The sequence below is a fragment of the Sphaeramia orbicularis genome, chromosome 17 (genome assembly GCF_902148855.1).
Source record: "Sphaeramia orbicularis chromosome 17, fSphaOr1.1, whole genome shotgun sequence".
In the NCBI taxonomy this organism is placed as follows: Eukaryota; Metazoa; Chordata; class Actinopteri; order Kurtiformes; family Apogonidae; genus Sphaeramia; species Sphaeramia orbicularis.
Window position 1 is genome coordinate 5763953 of NC_043973.1, and position 22241 is coordinate 5786193.

At 38.0% G+C, this 22241-nt stretch overlaps 1 protein-coding gene across 1 annotated transcript; it reads right to left on the reverse strand.

The window, feature by feature from the left end:
- Window positions 1–325: 325 nt before the first annotated feature.
- Window positions 326–22002, reverse strand: cnpy1 (canopy FGF signaling regulator 1). Its single transcript, XM_030161340.1, has 6 exons — window positions 21864–22002; window positions 20925–21027; window positions 17708–17823; window positions 6773–6988; window positions 2301–2397; window positions 326–905 (listed from the first exon to the last, which is right to left on the reverse strand). Exons 2-6 carry the CDS (start codon window positions 21016–21018, stop codon window positions 865–867), a joined length of 564 nt encoding a protein of 187 aa, XP_030017200.1. The 5' UTR covers window positions 21019–21027; window positions 21864–22002; the 3' UTR covers window positions 326–864.
- Between the last annotated feature and the right edge of the window lie 239 nt (window positions 22003–22241).

The window sequence follows — 22241 nt, forward strand, 5'->3', positions numbered from 1 at the left end:
TTTAAAAACAAATGACATGATGATGGTGCAGAAATTTCCATTATAAATCACACGTTTGTTACAAAATCATGGGAATCATAACCATCCTAGTATTTTACAGGGATTTTCTTTCCCATGCCAAGCTATCTTCTAAATTAGTGTACCATCTGCAATGGCCAAGGTGGTGGCCACTCCTGGAGGAGTCCGGTCCTGGTTTCCCCCACTTGTTTAGACAGGAAGTGGTAGGAAGCGCCCCACCCAGATGAGATGAGTACACACCTGAGAGGCTGATTTAAACTGAGTAGGCAGCACTCTGTTCTCTCTGCTCTGTGGTGTTCAGGATCCAGCCTGTCACATACACCTTTGGGGTTTTTTTTTTTTTTTTGCACTTAAACACATTTCACACGAGCAGAAGAAGAAATAAACCGGTTTCTTCAGCTTTGACTTTAGACCTCAAGCCAACCTTTAAATTGTAGAGAGGTAATCATTTGACACTCATGATGAAAACAATGGACATGGACTAATATGAAAACGTGTATCATAGTGACATTTCTCGATCACCCCACTCTACACTAAAATGTAATATTTGTTTATTAATGTCCTGTCACTACACAGATTATTTTAGTGTCACAGAGAAAGCCAGATTCTCCATCTTTAAGCTCATTACTGTATATTCGTTAAAATGGAGAGTTCAAGAGGAAATGTAAACACTGTGCTGTTACTGTGTCTATGTCGTGGTTTGTATTGTTGAATTTCATTGCCAACCTCAAAAAAAAGAACCACTCAAAGTGTGTGTTTTTTATTTTTATTTTTCTATTTAAAAAGATGTCAAACACAGATTTTGTTCAAGGCCTCTTGTTTCTCCCAGTGTCTTCCAAGAATTTGCTACAACTCTTCATTTATATGGCCGTTATCTTTACAGTAATCTGAAATCAAACAAAGGCAAACATGAGTGAAGACATTAATTAATTAATTAATATAAGCCATATTAAAAACAGGATGAGAACATTTCAGTACCACCATGGAAAGTGAGCTATTATTGTAGTGTGTTTTGGTTTGAACAGATTGACTTTTATAGCTTTACATTAGTCAATGATTTATTCAATTATTCTCCATAAATGTCCATTACTGGGAGGGAATAAAAAATAGACCACCACTTGTATAACTAATTGGCTGAATAAATACACATACATCACAGCTTGAAGATTTTTGAAAAAACACTTTTTGACCTTAAGGGCAATGAAAGTAACAATTTTAAACAAAAAAAAAAAAAAAATGCACACAATGGATAACTCTCAAACTGCGATGTCTTAATAAATGCAACAAATTATGTTGTTGTATCTATTTCTAATATTCTGTCTTTATTTGTTTTACAAATTCTATCAGAAAAAAGTTGGTCACTCCAGTGGTATCAGGTAAACATTTGAGAGAACTAAAGAAACACAGTGATGTTCATCATTTTTTTACGTCATCTTTATGACCTTGACTGAAAAACTGGGCGGCATATTGGAAATGATTAAAGTCATTGATAATTATAAGTTATTAAATATGTTAGATTAATTAGTAAGTTATTATGGTAACCGTTTTGTTTAAAGTGTTCTGGCAAAAACTAGTCAATGCATTGGAGACTTAACATCAAAATAATTGTTACAAAAATGGGTGATTCTTCGTGTGATTTTTATCATTGGACCTATTATTTCTTTTTTCCTATTATTTCTTTTCCTTTTGAGAACCTAAATATTTGCTGTCTACCACTATCAGAGATAATTTATGCTGATACTGATAATGTGTAGTGTGTAAAATGTCTGGTCCTATTGAGACATAACCATAAAGAACAGTTTAAACGCACAGATAACCATTTTAAATCTTTTTCGTCCTGTTAAATAAAAACTTATATTGTGCTTAATTTAACATGAAATCAAAATTTAGACTGGAAAAATTAAAATCAAATCCTGAAATCAGAGACTATGGGTGTGTTTTTACTTTAATATCAATTACACATCATTCTTTATAAATATTTTAAAGCCACAAATATGTGCCTAGTTTCCTTAGCTTCTACTCAGGATCAAAAATCAGCCTTTAAACTGTAAAGAAATAATGCAATGACATTTACAGTTCTAATTAGTGCTACTTACACACATGAAAATGTTTAGGGTAATAATTTTTTTCAACCTCCTCACTCAGCTTTATTGTAATGTTCAACATCAGTTGTAAGCGAAAATCTAAGGAAATGCTAATGGGCATCCATGCACAAAACAGAAAGTAAGCTGTGGCATCACATCCATCATGTGAGAGTGTGTATGTCTGAATGCTGGTACTACCTGACACTCTGTTGCATAATTCCTTGTGCACATGTTCTGAGTCTTGGTTGAACAGAGAGATGATGTCATCCTCCAGCTCCTCTACGATGCTTTCACACTGAAAGAGAAAACAGGCAAGAAAAACACGCACGCATGGGCGCATGCGCGCACGCACACATACACACACACACACACACACACACATATTTGGCTTTAGGGGAACAGAAATGAGGCAGCTCGGCCATGCACACACACATATCCTTTCAGACAATGGTAGGCACAGCACTACCAGGGCGGTGGCCATTTTCTCCCCTGTATGCCAAAAACTGTTCAGCCATTTTGACGACTCACCGCTGTGCCACAACTCATCATGTTCAGTAGGAGCTTAATGTTACCTTCAACCTGTAAAACTGTTCTGTCTGATTCCTTTCAGCACATCACCCTGCAGGGGATTCATCTACTGATGCTGAATACAGTTCTGTTTAATAAAGAGCACATTTCACAGGCAGTACGGCAACATGCAAAGAAAAATCCACACTCACAAACTGTTGGGAAATAACTGAATCCATGTATTTAGAATAACAGTATTTTGTTACAGTCTTTTTTGGAATTATTTGGTTTCAATACAGTAACTATAACACATCACTAATGTGTCTACTATAAAATCACAATCAGAATCATACCCGCCTGTGCACTGACGTATTTGCAAAAGGCTGCAATTAATAGCACTAGATTTAAGGGGATTGAGGGTGATCCAATTGTTGAAATGGAAAAAAAAAAACACATCCTCTCTTGTCTAGTGATATTTTAGCTTTACAGACAGTGGGCAGAGTGGTGCACTGTGATAAACATACAAAAGGCATTTTTTGTGATTGTATGTTTGAGTTGAAAATCAGTCATCAGTGCATTTTCCTACATAATCAAGCAAGTCAACTCCAATTGCAATAACAGATCACAGTATTGCGCACAATAATCACAATGTTCACTGGTCAGTTGTTGAGTTAAAACAACATTCAGAGTTAGCATAGATAAAGAAGACAAAGCAGAGTAAAAGCCTAAAAAAGTGAAACAAGCAGTGTGCAAATAAGGTAAACATTTAATATGAGGCAGTATTATACAGAAAAAGCTTAAAAGGATCAAGAACTAAGTAATGTAAGACAGTGAAAACTGCTGATAAAAGACGTGACTCAACAGAGATAAAAATGTAGTGACATACAGACACATTAAATGGCCATAAATGACAAAGTAAAAACCAGAAGGGACATAATCTGACAAACAGAACAAACAACACAACAAACAGCAGACAAAACTAGCATGCAGTGACTAGATATATAGGCAAATTTTGAGATTATGTGCAAAGGAATGATGGTATCTCGATTAGAAGTGTTTTCCAGAACTGGGTAACCGGTCTGGCCAAATGAGTTTTCCTCCTTGGTATGATAAAGTCCCCTTTTGTTTTGGATGATATTAATTTATCCAGTATTAAAATAGTTATAAATATCTCCCAAGATATAAATGTGGTTAATGAAGGAGGTGCTAAACTAATAAGAATTTTATAGAAATCAGACTATTAATGTGTAATTTAATGACATTTTCCCCACAAAGTAATCAATACATTGATAGTGTGTGAGAGTAAACTGTTACTAATTATGGTAAAAGATTACTTTTTTAAATTTCTGTGTCTGTCAAAAGCACTAATTCCCGATAAACCTCTGATTTAAAAAGTAGTTGCACCTAATAGACATATGTATGCATACAGTATAGCCTACTTGACTTCATGCAGCATGAGAGGAGAGTGGAAATCAGGGCTACGAGCAATAATTACTCTTATTGTTGACAAATCCATCACATTAACTTCATTTATTGATTCGTTGTTGGTCTGTATCATCTAATATGAAAGACCAGGTTAGAACCCCAAGTAGAGTCACAGCAGATTGAATTTGGGTCACTACATAAATTTACAGTCGAAGCTTTTCAAAAACTGATAATCAATTCTGAAAATAGCTGATGATTCATGTAAAAACTTATAACTGATTATTGGCTGCAGCTCTACTGGAGATGACATTGGGCATTCGCATCATATGTTGGATTGCACCATTAAAAAGGAATTATTGTTATTTATGTTCTATCGTCTTTCTGCATCGATTATTTCAACAACTGTGTTTTCTGCTGCCATACTGATTCATGAAAAACGTGAGAACTAAATGCACACAGTTTATTTTCATCGTTGCTTATGGTTTTTCATTCTAACTTAATGCTGAGAAAAATAAAAAATCAAAGGAAAATGATGTCACCACTGTTTTGTGGTTCCATCTGATCCATGAGACAGTGTTCTGTTATGTAGCTATCATATCTGTTCTGAGTAACACCAGAGGTCAGCCCACTTAGGGCAGCAGTATTGTATTAATCACTGTTACATGCAATAATAATTTAAGCACAATATTAATGTCATTTTACATATTGAAAATGGGTTACTCAATCTGAATAATCTAACAGAATATGTCACACATTCCATTTAATAGCACATGTTTTAACCAGACCAACAATGGTCACAATGGTGTAGGTCTTGACCACATGTGTAATATCAAATTCAAATCTATATCCATAACTTAATGTCTATATCCATAACCTACACTCCAACTGAACACTAGCTGATGCCAGGAACAATATGGGGGCAAGAATCCTACTCAGATTCATTGCACTTTATTGATCACACTATGATGGACACAAACTTAATATGCTTAAAGAGATACAAGTATTACAAGAAGGCTCACTTTTGGTACGCAAATGACACTGTAATTGATGTTCACAGCAGCTCTGCATTTACTGTGACTGATCTGAACAGAGCTAATATTCCATCTCACCAAAGACGATAAAAGCAAAGATTTGACACTGGTGCTTTTTGACTACTACTTCGAGTACAAAATGATGGAGGGGAGGTCCAATACATACTAATGTTGCCAAAGAATAAAAATGAGGTTTTAAAGAGTTTACAAAGAGAAAAGAAGAAAAAGACATGTATGTGGTGCTTCTTGAGAACTTCTTTCTGTCTATAATGGCAAGATAGCTCCGTGCAATGGAATGATATATTGACATACGCACTTCTTGGCAATCAAAGTACTAATCTGATCCTGGGGAAAGGCCTTTTAGTCACATGACATGTCACATGATATTACAATGTGGCAAAAGACATGCAGGTTTTTCACTTCAACTGTGGGTAAGTTGACTGAAGTGGCAAAAATACTATTGCAAGTAAGAAAGAAAAAGTTAACTTTTTTTTTCCCAAGTATGGGTAGCAATATCTTACCTGGTCCAAACATGCAAAGTGAAATCTGATCAAAAAACTAAGAATAATGTTAATAATAAGGTCCAAAATATATTGCATCTCTCTACCTCTTGCATATGCTTACATTTTGCTATACATCTTCTACCTTGTGACATATTTCAGTGAAGTTTGTATGAATTAAAATAGTGGTCAAGGATACAGAGACTATGCCTGCCACAATTATTATATAATCACTACATTGCAGTTATTTGAAGGAACTGAGATTATTTTACATAGTGGTGGTGGTTGTTTCAATTCAATTGTATAAAAAAAGTTTTGCTAAAGTAACAGAAGTATCATATTTTATCATTAGTCCATGTTGTTTTCCACTCTTTGACAGGTGCTCTTTCAGTGACATTGTCTTGTTGCATTCTTCTTCTTTAGTTTATTGCAGATCTAGTAACACAGCAGTTTATTTTGATTTTATATCTGTGTGCAATAATTTAATGATAGATTTTGTACATTTTAATTATGTCATATCTGCTATGTTCAGTTTCATTAACACATGACAAAAACAAAAATAATTAATTTTATGTTTCAAAATTATACACTTAAATTCTACAGTTATACATTGGCAGCATAACAGTAACAGAGCAGACAATAATAATAAGCTAAAATTTAATTATCTGCATGGCAAGTACACTCAAATTTTAATATTGTGACAGATTTAGTTGAAACCTGATTAAAACTTCTTACCATCCACCATTCGCCCCTGCAACCAATTTTAGGATTAGGCTTACATTGGAGCCATGTTTGAAGTGATGTAGTTTATGTTGTGTTTTAGTCATATATTAAACAAAGAAAACAGGAGATGTTCCAAATACAAGTCAAATACATCCATTTGGTCTTACATGTCCTCTAGCGTCCAACGATGTTAAAATTTAAGGGCTACTGATTTACAGCGTCCACTAAAGCACTAAATGACTGGCAAGAAAACACTATCAAAGTTGCCATTATTCACCAAAAACTGATATACTGATAACTGTATAATCCCAATCCAAAATGAGGCACCCAGAAATTTACCTTAAGGTTCTGGATGAGAAAAGATTAAAATGATCTTGTATTTACTTCACAGTCACCGTCTCCACAATAATCACTGGTTCTGGTATCTTTATGTCAGATTCGTAAGAGGAGTCTAATCACAAAAACTTAAGAATTAAATACTCACTGCGAATTTCAAGGCGTTGGATGCTTCAGGTCCATCAAATTGGAAATTTTTAAAGTCTGGGAAGTTTGCAGTGTCTTTGCCAGTGGTCCTGGGAGCAAACCTCATGTATTGTTTGTGCTGGGTGTCCGGGTCTACATGGAGGGCGTAGTCGCTCATGCTTTCGCACACCCCATCCAGTATCTCGCTAAGGTGGATCTCTGAGCGAGCCAGGGGGACCTGAACAGCCACTCAGAAAGAGAAAGGGGAGGTGAAACGAGGGTCAAAACAAGGAGAACAGATGAGCTCTTGATCACATAAACATTCCAGCATCCTACACCCTTGGCTAGCCTGGGTTCCTTTTATTTTGTCATTAGTTTTTTAATGCATCAAAAAATAAAAAAATAAAGTCCTCTGGTTTAAAAAAAACAACAACAAAAAACTGAAACTGGGAAATCCGATGAAAAAATAGGTTCCTTAACAGGTGTTAAGGAAACACTACAAATATTAGTCATTTTCCTGGCAACCAAAGAGGAAAAACAACTGTTTAAAAGTGAGTCTAATACAAAAGTCCTGGTCAGTGTCAGGGCTGCCCCAGGGTCATCTGAGTCAGTGGGGGTGACCTCCCGTTTCCGCTGGGTTTTCTTCCTCCTCACTAACAAACCTCACCCTGTAGTTCTGACTTTTAACCTGCAGAAGAATACCCTCCTCTCCACTCGATCCAAAACTCCACTTCCCCACATCCCCTTTTTCTCTGCCCTCACTGAGAACAAAAAGCAGTGAGGCAGCAGTGTCTAGACGGGTCAGGACAGGTGCTGCGCCTTCACTGTCTCCCGGAAGGAGATGGGGTGACAGGGCAGGGGTGACACCCACGGGGGCCAGGGTAATGGGCAGTGAAAAGGATGAGGAGCTTCTTTTACACCTTCGACACGGCTGGGAAAAGCTAAAGGAGGGTGGGGATGTTTCCTGAAGGCAGAGATGGAAGGACAGGCCTCAACATAAGCCAAGTGCAGCTAAATAGCTCATCTCCTCAGCCCCCGCTGCCTTCTCTGCTCTTGCTTTTTTAGGCTTCTATTCAGTTCCCGCCATCCTCTGTTGATCAAAGGAGGAAATCTTCTTGTCTTCTTTGGTCAAAAGGTGGCAGAGTGAGGAGAGTGGGGGTGGGTATATGTCTGGAAGGGGCGAGGGGTGGTTTGGGGTGGGTGAGGGTAGGGGGCTTACAGCACTGAGAGGAAGAGGGAGGGTTGGAGGGCATCTTGCAGATGAACTGGATTTAGTAACAATGTAGATTTATTCCCTGACCCCCTTTTGTCTCTTTTCAGAATTGGCTGTGTTCCCTTCCGGGCCAAGCCTACTGATTACATTACACACACACACACACACACACACACACACACACACACACACACACACTTTGACATGTCACAATGCAACAAAGAGCCCCTCCACCATCTGTTTTTCACCAGTCCTTCCTTGGTGTTCTGTGTTTCAGCCTCTACCCCCTCCATCTTCTGTTCAATGAATATTTTATTAATAAAAAAAAAGAAAAAAAAAAATTCAACTCTGAAACTTCAGATTCATTTAGAACATCTTTGTAGATGTGTTGAAGAGGAAGCAGTATCAGAATGTGTCACAGCCAAATGTTGAAGGCCAACAACCAAGGGACGTAGGTCACAGCGGCTGCTAATCATGAGTTCACCTGTCAATCAAAATGTCAGCCCAATGACTCTGACACGTGTGTCAGACACTAAACACAAATCATTAGCTTTATTATTGATCAGCCATTTGTTTTGGCAAAGTATTGGCACAGCGATCAAGGCTGATGTTTTCAATTAGAATTGAGGGATTAATCATTAATGATACTTTTCAAAATATCCTTTTTTAATCTTTAGGGCTAATTCAAAATATTCCAATATCATGAAAATGGACAAACGTTTTATCATTGTAATGGTTTGGAATGTTTAACCTGTAGATTTGCGATTTGCTTTACTGTTTGGTTGTGTTTGTTGTGTTCATAAAGCACAGTTTAAAACCACAAACATCCATCTGGTTACTTGAACTTTTAGGACCAGAAATCAGCCTTTAAAATTTCATCTGTAACTATTCTTCAAAACCAAACGTGTAACATTTTTGGTTTTTACAAATATTAACTTTTGATGGTCTGCCTCCAGTCCATTTTTGGGGCTTCTAATTTAAGTACTGAAGTACTGATCATTTTCACTCAGTAATATAATCAAAGTTAAAGAGCAAAATAAATCAGCAATTTTTTATTACCATATTGATTTCAAGTTTACACTGGCTTCATGTTTAGGTTTAACTTGTGGTTTCATTTCATTGCACTATTGATATACTGACCATTGTATGTGTCTTAATTAACTGGTTCCATAGTTTGATACAGTCATGTATCATAGTAATTTAATAACCACTCTCTTGCAGGTTAAACGCTTGCATGTCTCTATTATAAATATATTAATTATTCAAAAATTTAAGGTCCTCTTTATAAATAAATAAATAATTATTTTTTTTGGTGAGAAAAATATACTCTAACTAGCATCACCTGGAAATATGCAAGTAAAGTGCATGTATCTCAGTTTAAATTAATAAATATGCTCACCAGCTTATATATATTTGCTGCTTACCGGAAAATGAAAATGTCTAAAAACTTAAATGCTGTCAAGCATAGCATTCTGTTATTTTGATAAATACTGCATTTTACCCAATATCATGTCTCAATTCAGTTCCATTCAATTCAGTTTTTAATACAGTGCCATGTCACAACAAAAAGGCATGTCATGACACCTACCATAGTAAGGTCAAGACCCTAACTTCAAATCTTTCCCACCCATAAATATCTTCCTTTGAGTTTACATCCATGATTTCCATATGCTGATGTAGATCCATACCTTTCTATAATAATACAGATGCCAATTCTTAGCTTATGCATCAGCGTGCTAAAAAATATTAAATAATTTAAACACAAACTAAATTTTCCTACTCATCTAAGACCCATGTTTTTCAAAACTGGTCTCCTGTCAGTCTGTGGTGGCCTCTGGGCTTGGGTCTGTGTCATTATCATGCTATGCTACAAAATGGTTTGGAATTAAAGCCCTTCCTTGCCAGTCGCAGAGTAGTGAAAGGGAGCTGTCAGTCACAGTGTTATTTGAAGAATGGAGTGGAGGCGTGGCAGTTGGAGGAGTCTGACCAGCCGGTCTAGAGAATAGGCTTCTCAGGGATGCGATTCTCCATTCAGTTCCCATTGGACAGGGAGCCATTATTGCACTGCTGTGGACAGAGGCCTTTCAATTTCATTGTCCTGCAGATATGGGCCTATGAAGTCCCAGAAATAATAATAATAATGATAATAATAATGATAATAATAATAATAATAATAATAATAATAATAATAATAATAATAATAATAATACACAACACCCTGTAGTCTTATACTTCATGATTTAGTGGTTGCTTATTTACTTAATGTTGTAAAAGCCACACTGCAATCTAGGTTTTCCTTTAACAAGATGAAAACAATGCAAAAGAACATTTCACAAATCTGGAGACATATGTGTTAATCTATTATCATGGTCAAATATTCGTTGAACACCACAATATAAAATAAACTAAAAAGAACAGTGTTTTAGCTGAGAATATAAACAAAATAAATCCTGAAGACAAACTATATATATATATATATATATATATATATATATATATATATATATATATATATATATATATATATATATATATTTTGCACGCATTATATTTATTTCCATATAAAACTATATTGCAATAATGATAATAACTGTTTAATCACCTACCCTATGTTAACTTACATATTACAGATAGTTAATGTTTGTAATTTGGACAGAGCTGGACAAACTCTAAACTCCAGTACCTGTAAAAAAAAAAAAAAGTCAACGTTTTGCATAATAGCCTAGATTAGCATAATAAAACTCATAATAAAGAAATGAAACAGTTGTAACAGCTAGGTCATACCTCACCACCCTAATCAGCCCTAATGAAAAACAATGCTCCAGCCAATAACATGGTACCTTCTTAATACTGAATATAAACTGAGTGAGACTTTGTGTATCAAAGGAAGCCTAAGCTGGAGTAATGTAGCCCTGTGTTATCAGAAAATGAAAACACTGGTTGATTTTTGAATGGGCTGGTTCATGTAAATCTTAGACTTGTTTGGTCAGTTGGTTGCTTCTTATTATTGCTTACACTGCAGTTACACGGTATTTTCATGTTTCATTTCCTTTTGGTTTTTTTTTGTTTTGTTTTTTTTTAAATCTTATTTTTTCCATCTCATGGAGTCAAGATTTTTGGGCCATGTCACCCAGAGGTGGGAGGTAGGTGTATTGTCGAACACACATTTCCACATTAACCATTTCCTGACTTCCAATCTGTACAGACAGACGTCCATTACTGAAATATAACAATCATGGTTGTCATATAATGTAATTTATATCAACATGATCATTATTGCAATATACATTTTACATTTTCTTTGGTTCAAATGTCAGCTAAAACACATGAAATGCTTCAATGTTTTGATATTTTATTGAATTTTGCTTATTTTATCTTTATAACAGATTTGAATGTTCTACCTCTTGATTTGTATTCTGCTGTCTTGTAAGTGACTGCCATGTTCAAACTATAAGAGTTAGAACCAAAGAGTTTAAAACAAAAACAACATGAGGTGTCAGATGCTTATCTACTTTCTCCCCAGGAAGAAAAAGAAAAAAAAATGGGAGTCATACATTTAGACCATGATATTATGTGTCATTGTGTCAGCATGTCATTGTGAATCCTCTCATTCTCAATGCATGACTTCCCACTGGTCACTATGAGATCAGCTCACTGCTCCAACTAAGTTCAATGTCTCTGGAGGCCTTAAATGTGTCTTTGTTGCAGCAGGCAGGTTTAACTTTTGTGCCACAGTGCAACCCCATGCCCCCAGGAAGTCCTACTGTGAGGAGGCCAAAGAGCAGAGACTTAAAACCTTCAAATCCTCCTCGGTGATGGCAACTAAGCTGTGACATCCCTCCCTCTCTGATTCACACTAGGTCAAAAGCTGCTGAAAAGGAGGGAACCAGGAGGGCATGGGATCAAGGTTTGGCTTCTTCTGTGGCTTGGTAACATTTGATTGACCAAACAATGAAACAGGTGAAGAAAAGTGTCAGAAAAGGCAAAATAAAGGCTCATCCCCGGAGAAGCCAAACTATACTGATTAGCCTATAAACAACGCCGAAGTCTTTTCAGCCACAAACTCTGAGTGGAGTTAACCATGGACAATTCAAAGCATGTTATAGTCTCCTATCTGCGTGACAACAACAAAGTAAACACACACTATTTACTAAGTACAAAAGAGACTAAATGTCTTCAGGAAAACAGATGATATCACTTATTGCATCATCATCTTTGCTGTAACACTAGGGGCCAAATTGAATTATACCCCTGCTCAGTGTCAGCGAACAAGAGAGTATTAAATGATTCACACAATATGATATGCTAAATGTACCATTATATAACAGAAAAAAAAGCATGTCTTAACCCACGTTTGCACCAGACATGACTGTAATGAGTCAATTTTCAAAGTGTTTTCCTTGTTTCAATAGCCAAAAACAGACACGATACAATGTTCCCAGTAATAATAATAGTAATAATAATAATAATAATAATAATAATAATAATAATAATAATGATAATTTATTTGTAAAGCGCTTTCAATCAAAGTGCTGTACAGATATAAAATCAATCCCAATAAAACATAAAAGCTAAAAACATTAACAGTAAAAGCACATCACGACTTATAACACAAAGTGAACAAGTGGGTCTTGAGCTTTGCTTTAAAAACATCCACAGAGCATGCCTGCCTTATGTCCAGAGGAAGACTGTTCCAAAGTGTTGGTGCACGGAAGGAAAAGGCTCGCTCACCGACAGTCTTTTTCCTGACTTTAGGCACAGTCAGGAGGCCAGATCCTTGAGAGCGAAGGGCACGAGAAGGTGCATATAGTCTAACCAGCTCTGTCAAGTAAGAAGGTGCCGCTCCATTTAAAATTTTATAAGTCAATAAAAGCACCTTAAAATCAGCACGAACCTGACATGGAAGCCAGTGCAGAAAGGCCAGCACTGGGGTAATGTGATCAAATTTCCCAGCTCCAGTCAGGACCCGAGCTGCAGCATTTTGCACCATCTGCAGGACTCTGAAACTTTTTTTGGGTAATCCTGAAAGAAGAGCGTTGCAATAGTCCAAACGAGATGTTACGAAGGCGTGAATGAGGACTTCAGCATCTTTGTCACTTAGAATGGGCCTGATCTTAGCGATCCTTCGAAGATGAAAAAATGATAATCGAGTCACCTCCTTGATATGCTTATCAAAAGCAAGTGACTTGTCAAAAATGACACCAAGGTTTTTCAACTTGTCTCTGCCAAGAACAACACAGTCATCAAGAGATAAAGAAACATTATTGAATAAATTTTGCAATTTCTGTGGTCCAATGATCATCATTTCAGTCTTTGCAGAGTTCAGGAAAAGGAAATTTTCAGAGAGCCAATCCCTAACAGCTGAAAGACAACCCTCGATTTTTGACAGGTTAGGCCTATTTTCACATGTTAAAGGCATGTACAATTGCAAATCATCAGCATAACAGTGAAAATCAATTTCCAAGGAATGTAGCAATTTACCAAGTGGTGCAAGATACAGTGAGAAAAGCAGAGGGCCCAGAACAGAACCCTGAGGAACCCCATGCTTCACTATGCAAGGCTCAGACAAGACATTATTAAATCAAACACACTGGGATCTCTCTGACAGATAAGACTTTAACCACGATAGCACCTTGCCAGAGATGCCAAAATGGTATTCAAGTCTTTCAATTAAAATACAGTGATCAACCGTATCGAAAGCAGCACTGAGGTCCAACAACAATAATACTGAAGCACAATCAGAGTCAGCGTTCAACAACAAATCATTAACCACCTTTGTCAGTGCAGTGTCAGTGGAATGGTTTGCCCTAAAAGCAGACTGAAGAAGCTCAAAGAGATTCTTTTCTGTCAGGTAACGGACCAGCTGCTTTGACACCACTTTCTCAAACACTTTTGATAAAAAAGCAAGGTTTGAAACGGGTCTGTAATTAGATGGTGTTTCAGCATCTAGTCCAGGCTTCTTTAACAATGGTTTTACCACAGCTGATTTAAAACATGCTGGAAAAACCCCTGAAGACAGGGAGTAATTTAAAATAGATAAAACATATGGGCCAAGTGTAGACCAGAGCTCCTTTATGACCCAAGAAGGGAGAGGATCCAATGAACAGGTTGTTGAGCGTGATGAACTAACAATCTTAGATAGTTCAGACAATGTAGGAAGCTCAAAAACATTTAATCCTTGTCCATTGCTAAAAGAAGGTGCAGAAGCACATAATGGATCAGACTGCAGAGACTGTGGAATTTGCAACCTGATGTCCATAACCTTATCATTAAAGAATAAAAGAAAGTCTTGTGCAGTCAGTTGTGGACAGCTGACCACCTGATTGATCTGGGTGAGTTCAGACACAGTATCAAACAACAACTTAGAATTATGTCTATTGTTATCAATGAGATGTGAGTAAGATGCGGACATTGCAGCTGACATGGCAGACTGATATGTCACTAGACTGTCCTTCCAGGATTGATAAAAAACATCTAGCCTGGATTTACGCCACTGACGCTCAGCCTTCCTGCAATGTTTTTTAAGGAGTAAAACATTGTCATTCAGACAAGGAGTAGGGTTCTAGTATCAGTATCACTGATATTAAAAAATATACAGCTTACCAAACAGAATAAATCTAAATAGATATACTTATCAAATTTCAGCACAAACACAAAACTTGTGTATTGTGGAGTCAGAAGTCAGTGCTATGACAGCCAAGAAATGTGATCTTGCTGTCTCATTTTTGGTTGGACAGAAAAAAGCTAAATTTGAGGAAGGACAATGGAAACAGATGTAGGTCATTTTAATATGTGTGTTCATGTATGTTTGATAAAGGGACTGCAACATTCCATGAATTACAGGACCTGTTTAAAATTTGGGAAAGCCAGTTTATTATTGTTTTCAAGAGATGCATTGCACTTTCTTTGTTTTGTTAAGACTGGCTTGAAGGCCTTGACAAAACACACAAACACATGAAGATGCCTGCAAACAAATATGATTTATTATGATAGATTAATCAGACTAATAAGGTAAATCCTATATAACTAATCAGTATGTGTGCACAAATAAATTAAAGTGATGGATGCATAACTAAACAAGAAAAGCACTCAGAGAGCGCAGACCTCCGCCAAGAGAGATCTCACATGACGTGCATTGTGGGAAATGGAGGTTCGTGCAGCGGCAGTACAACCATATGATATTATATGGCATCAACAAACACAATGCAGAAACGGCTGAAATGTGGAAGTGGCTGGAACTCCGCATCATGTTTGTTGCAGCTGCCACTGCCAGGTGGAGTTCTGCTGGCTCTGCTTCCACATTTCAGTTGTTTCCACGTCGTGTTTGTTGCAGCCATATAACATCACATGGGGTCGCTGCTGCCGCTGCGCAAATCTCCGTTTCCCACAATGTATGTCGCAACAAAATTCCGAAAATGCCCGAGTTACCTCCTGGCTCTGTTTGTAAACACATGGTTTGTTTATGGTGGATGGCACTTCGAAATTTATCACCGTCATACAAGAAATTCAGGTGAGTAATCATAGAAAGACTTACAGATTCGTGATACTTAGGCTATGACTGAGGTTTTACAGATTTGATGAAAAATTGGTGAAGAAAGTCTCCTGCAGCTTTAACGTCGCTCTTTTGCTCATTTGATGTCTGCTGTGTTGGGCTTTGATTGACATGTCAAGATGACAGCTCACTTGGCTCCCAAGTCTGTAATTGAATGTTAATTTTTATTTTATAACATTTTTATTCCATTGAAATAAATATAAATGTATAAAATAAAAATCAGATTTTTTTTAATGAAAAAAATTACAGAATTCGATAAAAAGCATATTTTGTAGACTGTATTTGTGGTTAACCCGTTAAGTGCCAAAGTTACAATAATGCAATAAGCAACATAACTGAATGAAACAGTTAGCTTTTTGAAATCTTGATATTTAAATTCAATATTTTTTGAAAGAAAGAAAAAAAACTCCTAAAGGGTTAATAAGTTACAGTACAAAGAGCATAAAATACAGGGTGACCCAAAAAAACGGGAATTTTTGAAGTGCGTATTGGCAGACATGAGCAAGTGGCAGCACTGCGAGACAGTGACCTTGAGCAAGTAAACACACCCCCATTTTAGTAACCATGGATCAGTGGAATGGGCAACAGCGTGCGTTAGCCATAAAAATGTTTTATAAAAACGGTGATATTTTGACAGCTGCGCTGAGGGAGTTCCGACATTTTTACAACTTAGGACGTCATGGTGCTGTTCCATCAAAACACGCGATAAAATGTTGGATTAATAACTTTGAAGAGACTGGATCTGCCCTAAAGAAGAAACCAACAGGACGACCAAGAAGTGCTCGTACTCCTGGCCCCCTAGATCGCCAGATTTGTCCATTTGTGATTTTTTCTTGTGGGGCTATCTCAAGAGTAAAGTGTACACGACTTGACCAAGAACTCTGGATGAGTTAAAACAGAGAATTCAGGATGAAATTCACAGTATCCCAGCTGAGATGTTGCAGCGGTCAATGAGGAATCTCAACAGCAGATTTCAAGAATGCATTCGTACAGGAGGACGCCATCTACAGGAAGTAATTTTTAAAAAATGAAAATTCCATCATTGTTTCTTAAATGGCATGTTTTAAGGTTTCAATTACTAAGAATAAAATATATTTCTTCCATCACTCTTGGTTTTATTGGATTGTTAAAAAGTTCCCGTTTTTTTGTGTCACCCTGTATATATATATTTTTTTACACAATAATAGATTAGATTTATCATTTTTACTGAGTCTAAGCTACCATTTTTAGCACTAGCTGACTTATGGCCCTCACACTTCCATAACTCCATCCCCTTTGTGCAAATATGGGCTCTTCCAGCTCCAAAAAGCCAACATGGCAACTGCCAAATTATACGCTTCAAAACTGCAGTCAGAAACCAATGGATGATGTTCTTCCGACCACTGATTATATATAGTCTATGGCTGTAGTTGACATTCTGACATTGTATGTTAAGTGCATTGATTGAGCATTGTTGTGATAGTGAACAAGTCTTTAAAAATATAGCTGTTATGGCAATCAATAACCCATTTACATACGTGGGGATCCATAGAAGGCACCAACCCCTGACCTTAAACACACTTCTTCCATTTGAAGTAGAAAAGGCCCAGTTTGAAATGTTCCTTTGCAAAACAATTCACAGAGCTGGTCAAATGCAATGGATGGTAGCTTTTAAGATTGAGTATTTTCTTATCTTTTATTCAGAGCAGTAAGATGAGGCGACACTGGGAATAAATCAGTATACCTTAAATATTGATACGACAACTTTGACTTTAAAACTATATTTCTGCTTTTGTTTCCTCTTCATGATATCGGGCATGCTTTGGTGGTGGTTGCATCCTGAAACACTTAAAACATGTCAACATATACCAATCTCTACCATATTACTGTAGATGCTGTAGTTCCTCATGGAGAAAAGGTGTCATTGTGTTCTTCTGCTGTTGTCAGCCACAGTACATATATGAATCACCCATGACATGTCTTTGAAGACATTAAAAGACTCTTCATAGATCTTAAAACACTTTAATAGGCCATAGACATTGAGTTCCACTTAACACAAAGCATGTCAACTGAGTATACAGACTGTTAATGGGTTTTAGAACACCTCTGAATACATCCTGAGAGATGGTTTGAATCCTTAAAGCCAGATCTGAATATGGCCATAAAATTAGCTACAGAATCAAGTGAACGGACTGCACTGAAGTGTACTGTACCTTTTTATCTTGCATGGTTCCATCAGGGTTGAGTCTAAAGCTGCCAACATTGATGGTCTTCTTTGGGTCCACCTGACTGATGGAGTAATTCAGTTCATCTACAATAGCCCTGCATGCTGTAAGACACAGGGGAAGGCAAACAGTTAACTCAATGTCAAGAAACTAGAAGCACTCGGAGAGCGCAGACCTCCGCCAAGGCTGATCAGTGCACACTAACGGACAGACAAACAAACAAACAAACCCTGGCAAAAACATAACCTCCTTGGCGGAGGTAATTAGAGGACATTAAAAGCTGTTCTTTGCCAGTTTGCAACACTAGTCCATGTGCATTAGTGACTCATCTTCATGTTAATTAACTCCACTCATTGACAGTTTGATGCCATTTGGGCTGCACATATACTGCTGTTGTATGATAAACTGTCAGATTAAAGTGAGTTTTGGCAGTGTCAGTGACATAGTTTGACTCAGCCTGGACCAAAAGATAGTCAACCAGATCAAAGTACAGATCAGAGTTTGGACCCATCCACTGTGACATTGTCTATACTATGCAAGAAATAAATGTTGAATCATTTCTTTCTGTCCAGAGTTGCATACATCTTTTGTCAGATCTTATATTGATGAGAGTGTTGGACTGTTACATAAAGTCCTCTCAATGGGCTTAAGGTGTGAAAATGATGTATCACTCTTTCATACTTTCAACTTGATGAATCCTGGCACTGTCATCTTGGAATATGTCTGTGCCAGCAGAGAGGAGAAAATCCACTGATGGAAAAACATGGTCATTCTGTATATTAAAGCTATACTGTATGATCTGGCATTTTTACACTTTTGTAATCTTAAAATGCTCGTAATAAACGTGTGGCAAACTAAAATGTAAAAGAAATCCACCAGGTTTTCAAATTCATAAATATTTAATTCTCATATATTTCTGATAAAAGTCTGACAAATTATTTTATTCGGTCAGAATGAAATGATAGGCCAAGCCTGGCTGAGCCTCTTGTCTATCATCTGTTGCCGCATCCCGCATCAGTTCTGGGTGCCTCTGATTCTGACTCCATTGACCTGTTTCACTGGCGCTGCTCCTCCTGTCTAGGGGGGTGAATGGATAGGACTCAAATTCACGGTGCTGAAGGGAAAAAAGGGATTTATCAATAGAAACAACAACCAGAGGGAACAAACAGAAAAACCCAACTGCAGCAGTCTGAGTCTGGTGAATGAGGGATGGTGCAGTACTTGACTTTATAGACACCACGTGGACTCTGCATACACATACTCGGTGTCACACAGTGTAGGATGGTGTAGGATGATGTAAATGTAGGACATTGTCACGAGAAATGTAGGAAATTGGCACACTCGACTATGAAACCTCAAACGTCTGCAGAAAGCGTGTGGAGTCTGCGCCGCTCACAGTACACCTGACTGTGGGAGCCTTTATTGTGGGTGATGAGGTGCAGTGAAAACAATGATCCAGTGCTGCAAAGACCAGACCCTTAAATACAGCTCCTAATGATAAAGGAGCCCAGCAGGTGAATGATGTTGTGTCTAATTCCTGAGGGAGGGGTCTGCGGTCACACCAGAGCGGACACCTCTGCCTCTACCTCCGCTTCCCACCGTGCGCTGAGGAAGGGAGCGTCAGAGCATAGGCATGGGGAAGCGGGCGTGGCTTTGGAGGGAGGCAGGTTGTTCATGTTCAAATTTTTATTAAGTGCTGCGCTACATGCCAGATCGGTAGGTATAGCTTTAAGGTAGTTGGCTGACCTCATTTTTGGACATATAGCATTACCAAACCTACACTTGAGCAACTGAAACAATCCCAGATTATAATACTACCCCCACAGGTTTTTACTGTAGGCACTAGACATGAGGGATGCATCAATTACTCCGCCTCTCCTCTCACCCTGTAAACCTTTCACTATTCAACAGGATTAATCTGGTCTCTTTAGACCACATGAAATTTTTCCATTGCTCTCCGGCCCAGTCTTTATGCACCATATCAAACTGATGGTCATTTAAGAAATGCAATCAGCTAAGGTTAAAGAAATGGTTGCAGCTCAAACATATTACTCTGCTGTAATTTTACAATGGAAGGACCTGAACTGTTTGCTCAGTTACATCCAGATGGTGACTTTTTTTGGCCAGGCAGTGGATATACACATGAAAGTGGCCTAACAGCTCAGTGGCTAATAATACTGACATCACTGATGTCAGCGACCAATATAAATGTGCATGTAGACCACATGTTTTTAACTTCACTCAACCGATATGGCATGCCGGTTACATGTTGCAATTGCAAATCATCATCTCTTAGCTCCAGTGGTGATGACTTTTTATGCTTTTAAACTTTCAAGAGTGAATATACTCAGAGTTGACTGGACTAACACTGCTCAACTGCTCTGAAACTCAGTTAGTCAACCATGGTTTCACATTTAAATTCAGTGTTTGTTGAACCTGCTTCCTCAACAGGCCCCAATTTGTTTCCCTTAGCAATAATAATTCATAATGACAATGGCGGATTTACCTATCGGTGCCCTCGGCTCCTTTGACTTGACGTGGAACACAGCCAGTGATTGAGTGAATCACACAAAGTTGTCAGACATAGGCCTATACCTTTACTGTATCCTGTTGTTTCTAATTTTAATTTTTTTGGAATGTAATGGAATTCCATGGCATAACTGAGTCTAACCTTATTAAAGCCATCTCTGCTTAAGTTCCAAAAGTGGTCACATTAGTGAGGTTAGACTGTATTCATTTTGTTAGTGTATGATTCTAAAAAAATAAATAAATATAGTTTTATTTGATTTGAAGCATTTATAAAGTTAATTTTGCTTCGCTTCGCTCCCTTGAATCTGTAGATTTGTACAGGGCTTTGGGCACTTTGCATTGTTTCAACTGTGCTATATAAATAAACTTGACCTTGACCCTTGTCCCCCACCAGGGCTTTGACCCTGGACCCCACCATTCTATTTGCCGCGCCCCCCCCCCCCCCCCCCCCCGGGCCTATTTGATGACCACGTCTGGCCCATGTACCTGAAACACAAACACCCCCCCACCTCCCTTTTTTCTGGATCCGCCACAGCAATAAGATATAAATGTCCCTCTGAAGAGTTTTCATTCCACTGAAGAGATGTTGCTTTTGAGCTCAGTGTTTCTCTAATCTCTTACAAAATGGAACACGGTACAACACATTCATTCCGCAGTCAGTGCATCAGTGACTTACCAGAGCAGTACAGCACCTTGTCCCTTTTCCCCTGGCAGCTGCTGATAAACACAGATAGCACCACCACAGTCAGCTGAGCATTCCATGAGGCCATATTGATAAACTGGGAGCACACAGAGAGAACAGAGTCGTGTTAAAGAGCAGTCACTAGGCAAACACACTAAAACAACAGCTTTGCAGTGACACACCGTCCTCCACTACAACCCACTAGCAGGCCCTTTATAGGTCAGCTTCAAAATATCACAATAAACTGCTGTAAACATCTAACAGTAATCTTTAGCACACCTATCAAATCAGCCACATGCCACACAAGCAAGCATATGCTTGACATGTGTTCTCGTACATCAGCGACTGTGAACGCCTCTAATAGGCTACTGTGTTTGATAACCTCATCCACTGCTGCAGTGAAAAATGTTTTTCATCCACTGTGGTTCAGTTCATGACTTAGATTGTGGATGATATAACACAGTCTGGCCTATCTCCCCAGGCAGTGAACACGGACAGGTGTCTTAAGTGTCCGCAGAAGTTCGTTCCTCACTTGACAGGACACCGTGTTAACCGTGTAAACAGAAGATACCATAGGCCACATCAAGTAGCTTAACAAACACAGTAGGACCACAACCACCCCCTGCGTTTACGTGGGGCATTATGCGTGTCTCTCGGACTATGCTTTCTAATTGTTCACGAACCCCAGGTTGTCAGTAATGAAAACGATCCGTAAATAAAGCTGCCACCGTGTCTGCATCTTTGTTTTATGAAATGGAAGACCCGCCAAATTGGAGGTAAGTTCAGGAGTTCAGTAGAATTGCTCCTGTCCTTGTCGCTAAGACTGCTGTCCAGTGTTTAAGAGAGTGTTTAAAAATGTCAGTATTTGAAGTGGAAATATGTCAGCCCTTTAGGAAATCTCGGGGCTGAAGGAGACCAGGCAGGTTGTCTTACCTGGCGAACAGGACGAGTAAATTTCTCCTACCAGCCTACTGTGGTTACTTCAGCTTGAATGGGCAGCGGTGTGAAAGCACATTCAACACCTGTCATCAACTACTTTTCTTTATGTTTGTCGTAACTCAGGTTACATCCGAATAAACTAAAGTATACTAAATTGCAACTGCACTTCAAAATTTTCCGGTTGTGACTTCCAAGTTAAAATTTTACTGACGAGTAAAGCGGTGTTTTATTAATTAGCAGACAATTACAATATTCGTTGTGTATTTGTGTGTAAGCTACAACAATTAAGAAATTGCTTTCCATGAAATGTGGACGCGTCAGTGCTTTATCATATTCCGCGTAAGCACCCAGTGACATTTTACTAGTGAAGGT